At 36.0% G+C, this 9,784-nt stretch overlaps 1 protein-coding gene across 1 annotated transcript; it reads left to right on the top strand.

Annotated features, from left to right (window-relative positions):
- Positions 1-8,697: 8,697 nt before the first annotated feature.
- LOC138338383 (uncharacterized) lies at positions 8,698-9,252 on the top strand. The gene has a single exon (XM_069289340.1). The coding sequence runs from the start codon at positions 8,698-8,700 to the stop codon at positions 9,250-9,252; it is 555 nt and encodes a 184-aa protein (XP_069145441.1).
- The last annotated feature ends 532 nt before the right edge of the window (positions 9,253-9,784 follow it).

The following is a 9,784-nucleotide window of genomic DNA, read 5'->3' on the forward strand; positions in this document are numbered from 1 at the left end:
CACGCAGCCATGAGCGGTAGTTGGGATTAGGCTGCTCGAAAGAATCACAAATAAATGGACTTGGAGGTTCAAAAGAGTCATCAACAAACCCAAGTAAATCATGAGAAATCAAAAGAGAGGTAAACTAGTTCTCCACGTCAAATAGTCTTCGACAGATTTAAGTTTGATTGTAACGAGATTCATAATATTTGGTGCAGCAAGAGATGCTGAAGAAGAAAAGGTGGGAAAAAAGATGGGATCAAAAGACGTGGATAATGTTGGGTTATGGACCTTTTTCCCTTCTTATGTGGATAAATAAAAGTCCAATTTGGACCAACCCATTTTTGCCCATAGGCCCATTCTTATGAGGCAAATATAAACCTATTTAGGGTCTTATTTTCAGACACACAGAGAGTTTTTTAGCAGCCAAAAAGAGAGAAAGAGAGCAGTTTTTCGCAGTCAAATTTCAGCCATAACAGCTAACTTCAAATTGCAATTTCCGCTTCGTTTCTTGTCCGATTGAGCTGATTTTTGGACAGAATATTATCTTCATCTCAATCTTTGATTAGGAACTAACAGAGTTAAATTTAGTGGCCTGCAGCTTCAGTTTTGCTGTCGTGAACAGTAGCTGCGAAATTGGTGATTTTGCTCTTTTAATTCTCTAGATTTGGTGCAATCTTATTTTGTTGTTGCTCTTTGTTTGGCACTTGTTTTATGGCCAATTTTAGAGAACAATATTGTAACTCTTGGTGATTATAGTGGAGCTTTTGGTCCCGTGATTTTTTACTCTTCACATCGAAGGATTTTCCACGTAAATCTTGGTGTCTTGTGTGATTGGTTTATTATTGTCTTGTTATATTTGTTTGGTTGAATTACTTGCTGCCTTACTATCATATTGCTTGTGGTTGTTTGTCTTCTCTTGGTTCAAATCGAAAAGGGAAAGTATTGACTTGGGTATTCTTCCGCTGTTATCCTGTCAGGCATTCTTTGTTAGTGCCTTGTCTTTCCCAACAAAGTGGTATCAGAGCATTGGTTATTGTTGACTGTCGTTTTGAATGATGGAGGCAAATATGAGTAAAATGGTGTGTTTAACTGGTAGTAACTGTCATATTTGGAAAGGTAAGATGAAAGATCTTCTATTTGTCAAGAAGATGCATTTACCTGTGTTTGCTTCTAATAAGCCTCAGTCTTTGAATGATGAAGAATGGGAATTTGAGCATCTGCAGGTTTGTGGCTATATTAGACAATGGGTTGAAGATAATGTTAGAAATCATATTGTGAATGAGACACATGCCAAAAGTTTGTGGGACAAGCTTAAGACACTTTATGCTTCGAAAACTGGCAACAACAAGTTGTTCCTATTGAAACAATTAATGAATATCTGATCATTATAATAATTTTCAGGGTGTTCTTGACCAGCTGTCCGGAATGGGTGTAAAGTTTGATGATGAGATACAGGGACTTTGGCTTCTTAATACTCTGCCAGACTCTTGGGAAACTCCTCGAGTTTCTTTGACTAATTCTGCTCCCAGTGGTGTTGTAACCATGGAATATACTAAGAGTGGTGTCTTAATGAAGAAATGAGAAGAAGATCTCAAGCCTCATCTTCTTCAGCTTCACATTCCGATGTTTTGGTTACTGAAGATAGGGGGAGAAACAAGTCCAGAGGTCAGAATGATAGAGGTAAAAGTAGAAGCAAGTCAAAGTCTAAATAAAAGAATATTACATGTGACTATTGCCACAAGAATGGGCATATCATGAAATATTGTTACAAGCACAAGAGAGATATGAGACAACAAAAGAGAGAAGGCGATAATGAAAATCGTGTTGCTGTTGTTGCTAATGATGATCTTTTTGTTTCTTGTGATGCAAATGCCATTAATCTTGTTCGTGATGAGTCTAGCTGGTTTGTCGATTCTGGTGCTACTTCTCATGTCACGCCAAAGAAGGAATTATTTTCTTCTTATACTCCAGGTAATTTTGGAACGTTGAAAATGGGCAATAATCATAAAGTTGAAGTTATTGGCATTGGGACAGTTTGTTTGGAAAGTAACAATGGTTCCAAACTAGTTCTCTATAATGTCAAGCATGCTCCAGATGTTCGCTTGAATTTGATTTCTATGGGATATCTTGATGATGAGGGTTATGTTAATACACTTGGTGTTGGCCAGTGGAATCTTACTAGAGGTTTGATGGTTGTGGCCCGTGGTGACAAGTTGTCTAACTTGTATGTATTTCAGGGCTCCATCTCTAGAGACTCAATAAATTTGGTGGAGAATGATACTTCATCAGAGTTATGGCATAGAAGGCTGAGTCATATGAGCGAGAAGGGGATTGATAGTTTGGCTAAGAAAAATTTACTTTCTGGAGTGAAACAAGCAAAGTTGAAGAAATGTGTTCATTGCTTAGCCGGTAAACAGAAAAGAGTTTCTTTTCAGAGTCATCCGCCTTCAAGAAAGCTTGATCTGCTGGAGTTGGACATTCTGATTTATGTGGTCCTTTTAAGGTAAGATCTCATGGTGGTGCACTTTACTTTGTGACTTTTATTGATGATCATTCTCGCAAACTCTGGGTATTTCCTTTGAAGTCCAAGGATCAAGTACTTGATGTGTTCAAGAGTTTTTAGGCCTTGGCTGAAAGAAAAACAGGGAAGACATTGAAATGCATCCGCTCAGATAATGGTAGTGAGTATATTGGTCCTTTTAATAGATATTGCAGAGAGCAGGGTATTAGGCATCAGAAAACTCCTCCAAAGACTCCTCAGTTAAATGGTTTAGCAGAGAGGATGAACAGAACTCTAGTTGAGAGGGTTAGATGTATGCTTTCATATGCTAAGCTGTCAGATTCCTTTTGGGCAGAAGCACTTAATACTGTTGCTTATGTTATCAATTTATCTCCTGCTGTTGCTTTAGATGGTGATGTCCCTGACAGAGTTTGGACTGGTAAGAATGTTTCTTATGATCATCTTAGAGTCTTTGGGTGTAAAGCCTTTGTACATGTTCCTAAGGATGAAAGGTCAAAGTTGGATGTTAAAACTAGGCAGTGTATCTTCATTGGTTATGGTCAAGATGAATTTGGCTATCGTTTCTATGATCCTGTTGAGAAGAAACTTGTTAGAAGTCGTGATGTTGTGTTCTTTGAAGACCAAACAATTTAAGATTTTGACAAAGCTGACAAGGTTGATTTTCAGAGTAGTGAGAGCTTAGTTGATGTTAATCCAGTTCCTTTGACTATTGCACCGGAAGAAAATCTTCATAATGATGAAAATTAAGTTGATAATGTTCAGAATGACCGGCATGATGTTGTTGATGCTCCAGTGTAAGATGATGTGGTTGTCCAACAACCAATTATAGATGCTCCAGAGAGTTCTCTCAGACGATCTAGTAGAGAGAGAATTCCTTCATCTCGTTATTCTCCCAATGAGTATGTACTCTTGACTGACGGGGGAGAACCTGAGAGTCTTGATGAAGCCATGGAAAGTGAAGAAAAAGAAAGGTGGTTTGATGCTATGGAAGATGAGATTAAATCCTTGCATGATAATCATACCTTTGATTTGGTTAAGTTACCTAAAGACAGAAAAGCTTTGAAAAATAGGTGGGTTTTTCGGGTGAAACATAAAGATGGCAATCCAGTTCCACGGTACAAAGCTAGATTAGTTGTCAAGGGATTTAATCAGAAAAGGGGAGTTGATTTTGATGAGATATTTTCTCCAGTTGTGAAGATGTCATCCATTCGTGTGGTTCTAGGCTTGGCTGCAAGTCTAGATTTAAAGGTTAAGCAAATGGATGTTAAAACTTCTTTCCTCCATGGTGACTTAGATGAAGAAATTTATATGGAGCAACTGGAAGGTTTTGAAGTCAAGGGTAAAGAGAATTATGTTTGCAAATTGAAGAAGAGCTTATATGGCTTGAAACAAGCTCCCAGGCAGTGGTACAGGAAGTTTGGTTCTTTTATGAGTCAGCAAAGCTTCAAGAAGACTTCTTCAGACCATTGTGTTTTTGTGCAAAAGTTCTCTGATGGGGACTTTATTATTGTGTTGCTTTATGTTGATGACATGCTTGTTGTTGGTCATAATACTTGCAGGATTCAGAAGTTGAAGCAAGAGTTGAGTAAGTCTTTTGCTATGAAAGACTTAAGACCAGCAAGGCAGATTCTTGGCATGCAGATTGTCCATGATAGAAAGGCCAAGAAATTGGTATTATCACAAGAGAAGTACATTCAGAAAGTACTTCGCAAATTCAGCATGGATAAAGCTAAGGTTGTCAGTACACCTTTAGTTATGCACTTCAAATTGAGCACGAAACAGTGTCCTTCTAGTGATGATTAGAAGGAAGATATGAAGAAAGTTCCTTATGCTTCAGCTGTTGGTAGTTTGATGTATGCGATGGTTTGTACAAGACAGGATATTGCTCACGTTGTTGGAGTTGTTAGCCGTTTTCTTTCTAATCCGGGAAGAGAGCATTGGAATGCTGTGAAGTGGGTTATAAGATATCTCTGTGGCACTTCTAGTATGATTTTGTGTTTTGGTACAGGGAAGCCTATTCTTTGTGGTTATACTGATTCAGACATGGCTGGTGATGTTGATACTCGCAAGTCTACTTCAGGGTACTTGGTTACTTTTGCAGGGGGAGCTGTGTCTTGGCAATCTAGGTTGCAAAAATGTGTTGCTCTATCTACTACAGAAGCTGAGCTTATTGCTATCGTTGAAGCTTGTAAAGAATTGCTTTGGATGAAGAGATTCTTGGGGGAACTTGGTTGTGCTCAAGAGAGGTATGTGCTTTATTGTGACAGTCAAAGTGCTATACATCTTGGCAAGAATTCTACGTTTCATGGTCGGTCTAAACACATTGATGTGAGATATCATTGGATTCGAGATGTGTTGGATTCTAAGTTGCTTGAGCTTGAAAAGATTCATACAAATGACAATGGTTACGATATGATGACTAAAGCTTTGCCAAGAGGGAAGTTTGAAGATTGTTGCATGGTCACCGGGATGGAGGTCTCCTCCACATAGTCGTGAGGGGGAGAATTGTTGGGTTATGGACCTTTTTCCCTTCGTATGTGGATAAATAAAAGTCCAATTTGGACCAACCCATTTTTGCCCATAGGCCCATTCTTATGAGGCAAATATAAACCTATTTAGGGTCTTATTTTCAGACACACAGAGAGTTTTTTAGCAGCCAAAAAAAGAGAAATAGAGCAGTTTTTCGCAGTCAAATTTCAGCCATAACAGCCAACTTCAAATTGTGATTCCCGCTTCGTTTCTTGTCCGATTGAGCTGATTTTTGGACAGCATATTATCTTCATCTCAATATTTTATTAGGAACTAACATAGTTGAATTTGGTGGTCTGTAGCTTCAGTTTTGCTGTCGTGAACAGTAGCTGCGAAATTGGTGATTTTGCTCCTTTAATTCTCTTGATTTGGTGCAATCTTATTTTATTGTTGCTCGTTTTTTGGCACTTGTTTTGTGGCCAATTTTGGAGAACAATATTGTAACTCTTGGTGATTATAGTGGAGCTTTTGGTCCCGTGGTTTTTTACTCTTCATATCGAAGGATTTTCCACGTAAATCTTGGTGTTTTGTGTGATTGGTTTATTATTGTCTTGTTATATTTGTTTGGTTGAATTACTTGCTTCCTTACTATCATATTGCTTGTGGTTGTTTGTCTTCTCTTGGTTCAAATCGAGAAGGGAAAGTATAGACTTGGGTATTCTTCCGCTGTTATCCTGTCAGACATTCTTTGTTAGTGTCTTGTCTTTCCCAACAGATAACGCTTGACCAGATAAGGAAGTCAATATAGAGACCAAAGGAGATGGCATAGAAGGAAGAGAAAAAGAGGATGACAAAGGAGTTGTGGACATGGTAGAAGTAGTAGAACTTATATCAGGTGTAGGAATTGGAAGAGAAGAGAATGTTGAAGTAATAGGTTTTGAGCTAGAAAGAGGTTGAGTAGCCATGGCTGAAATGAAAACAAGGGAAGAGACGAAAAATAAATAATGTGGGCTAGATTTGGACCTCTGATAACCGTGAGAGAGTTTTGGTAATAGCTCGATGAATATCGAGAGCCTGCTTACATATATTATAACAAGGATACAAGAATCCTAGATATACTACAAGTCTAGTTATACATTAATACACTAGACAATCCTAAGAGTCCTAATATGATAAATATAAGAGTCCCAATAGTTATGACATGATCCTAATATGATAAATATAAGAGCCTTAATAGTTATGACATGTCAGTACAATGTTCTTACTAGACACATTATAGTTTTGAGTTTGAGTATTCAATCGGTAAACCTTATCATTAAGTGTCTAAATGAAAAATATAAACAGGTTTAAGGGCCGCTTATGCATTTGAGCCTTGTTTAACAGGATGTACCAATAAGTAATTATGTGCACAATGTGAATCATAAAGGTACAATTTTTCATAGTATGTTTGCTAAAGAAAAATTGTACATGTAAGAGATTTCAAATTGATATAATACCATGTTCACATACTTGGCCGATTTTGAAGATAAATATTTTGATCTTGGACCATATTGTTATGACACGTACAATCCAAGAACATTGTTGGTAACATATAACAATCAATTTTTTTTCCGTACCTGATCAAAGTGAGTGAAATATGCATGATTATATTGATGATGAAATAATACGACCATCAAAATTCAAAAGGCTTTTCGATAGTCCATCAATGAAACTTGGTGACAAATCATGTAGTGATTTATACGGAAAGAAGAAGAAGAAGAATTTATGTAGTACATGTGGGTATAAGGGACAAAATAGGCGGTTATGTAGGAATGAATCACATATTGCACACTGAAAGATATTTTTATTTTAAAAATTTTTTTTTTGAAAGTATTTACTTGAAATGATGATTATAGCTGCGATGTATTTAGATGACATCTTACCTCTTTAAACCTTATACAAGTGATGCTTATGATTCTAACTCTTGGTTTATGTATTTAATATGTCATTAATTTTTAATGTAAATGAAGTTTCATTTGACTCACATATATAAATTTTAAGGACAGGTGGAATACTAAAACAAGATGAATTTAAAGTTATATTTAAATAACGTGAGTTTGAAATACAAAGTGACTGGAATATATAAACTTGTTGGAATACATTTAAAACTATGTTTAGAAGAAAAGATATATATAATACATTTATAATGAACACAACTAAAAGGAACTACAAATTATTATGTATCCAAATAAGAAATAGGATACAAATTTGATGAATAATACAACTATACTGTGAAATGTTATAGATAATAATGTGTTTTAAAGAGCATAAACAAATACATATACATAAATATGATTTATAATGACATACAAATATAAAATAAAGTGAGTACATATAGATATAAAGTGAATGCATAACAAAAGGAATATATACAGATATAAATTGAATAAAATAAAAAATTTTGTAGACAAATTGATGTAAAAAAGGATAAATACATTGTAGCTTTTTTATGATTTGTATCAAAAAAGAAGTAATTTTTTGGGGGGAAAACAAAATAGAAATTTAATTTTGTATTATTATTTTGTATTCTGAATCTAAATTGTAATTTGATTTTAGTGAATATTTGTTTCCAAACAGTGTCATTTTTATTGTATTTCTAATATCAATTGATAGTGATCAACCCATTAGCACCATCTTTAAAACCAAAATTTAACTACAACTCCTTGAGAATAAACTAACAGTCAAGAATGTTTACATATTGCAGAATCTTAAAAAAATGAACAATGAAAGCATAACATTTTGACTACTATATAAAAACTTTAGAAGTTTAATTTTACAAATGATCAATTAGCAGACTGAAGTGCTACAAAAATTAATGGATAGTGATAGAATATGATGGAATCGATAATTCATGTTTTGATGATAGACAAGAAGCACAAATAATCAATAGCAAATGTACGCAGCAAAAGAAGCCAAGATCGAGTCCAAGATCGAGTAAAATGGGTCAGCCAAGTAATCAAGAAAATAGAGTTATTTGTCAAAGCCAAAAATAATATATTAAAGGTACAAGTTAATACAAATAAGGAAAACCTTAAATATATTATTAAGGAAGGAAGTTGTGTATAATAAGGATTCTAAATTAAAAAAGAATCCTTGTTTAAATATAACTTTCTTACCTTATTAGTGAGGATTGTACAAGGCAAAAACTCTATAAGAAGGATACGAGGCAGAGGGAGAAACTCACGACTTCACGCAGAGAACAAGAGAGAATTATTCATCAAATTGAAGTCTTCAAGGTTGATAGGATTGCTACGTTTGAAACATTCTTGAGTGAGAAGGTTTTATCGTGTAGAACTATTTGTCTTGTTTTTGTTTTGATTGTAAGTTACAGTTTATTGTACAAAGGGTGGGTTTGACTCTTTGTAGGATTGAGTGTTAGTAAGAGGTGTAACAAAAGGTGGGTTTGTCCTTTTCGAGAGATCGATTGGAGTCAATCGAGGGAGTAGTAGAGATAAGACTTTTGATTATTGAGTTATAATCACAAAATCTTATAGTTGAATTAATAAAACGAGGTTTTTCCTTCCTTGAGTGAGGAAGGTTTTTAATTCAATAAGTGTTTGTGTCTTTACTCTGTCTTTACTTAAAAGCAACTTACACGAACCTGGTTCGTGTTCTGGGGTAAGGTTTCTTCAATTGGTATCAGAGCAGGTCTTTTCGTTAAAAGATTCACACCTTGAAAAGACTCAATGGCAGCACCACCTACCCCACAAGAGGGAGCTTCACAAACACAACCACCACTGTTCAATGGCAAATATTATGGATGGTGGAAAAATCGTATGATGGACCATCTTATTGGCGAAAACCCTGATCTATGGGGAGTAATTCTAGATGGCCCAACCATACCTATGAAAACCGCAACTGATGGAATGACCAAAATCCCAAAGGAAAGAAAAGAATGGAATGTTGAAGACAAGCTTGCAATTCAAAACAATGCCAAAGCCAAGAAAATTCTGATATGTGGCATAGGACTAGACGAATACAATCGACTCTCGTCATGTCAAGATGCCAAAGCCATATCGGAAACACTGCAAACAACTCATGAGGGAACAACGCAAGTTAAGAAGTCTAAAATTGATAACTTGAACAAGCAATATGAGCTGTTCTGGATGGCAGAAGGGGAGACTATTCAAGACATGCACACCAGGTTCACCTCCATCATTAATGAGATGTACTCTTTAGGAGAGATAGTGCCTAATGGAAAGGCAGTAAGGAAACTCTTGAGTATCCTTCCTGAAACTTAGGAAAGCAAAGTCGAGGCTATCACTGAAGCCCGCGACCTAGACTCACTGGCCATGGATGAGTTAATTGGTAATCTCATCACATACGAACTCAAGAAAAACCAAGAAAAGGAAATTGGAGGAAAAAGAAAGGAAAGGAACCTGGTTCAAAAAGCTACTACATCAGATGATTTTGAAGAGGAAAATATTGCCCTCATAACCAAAAGGTTCACCAGAATGCTAAAGAGAGAGCAGACCTTTCAAAGTAAAGCTTCTCAAAAACCATCTGAAAACACTAAAGACCAGGTTTGTCATAAGTGTGGGAGCCCAGATCACTTCATTAAATTCTGTCCACTTTGGGCCTTAAAGCAGAAAAAGGCAAACTTTGAGAAGGGAAAAGACATCAAAAAGGATAAGTTTGTCCCCTCAAACAGAAGAATGACAACTCAAGAGGCAGATATGTCAATGAAGAGGGCCTTTGCAGCAATGGGGAATTCATCTGATGAAGAGTCTGAGGGTGATGAGACAGAAAACCAGTCTCTTCTTGCACTAGAAC

This window comes from Solanum lycopersicum, chromosome 9 (assembly GCF_036512215.1).
Source record: "Solanum lycopersicum chromosome 9, SLM_r2.1".
In the NCBI taxonomy this organism is placed as follows: Eukaryota; Viridiplantae; Streptophyta; class Magnoliopsida; order Solanales; family Solanaceae; genus Solanum; species Solanum lycopersicum.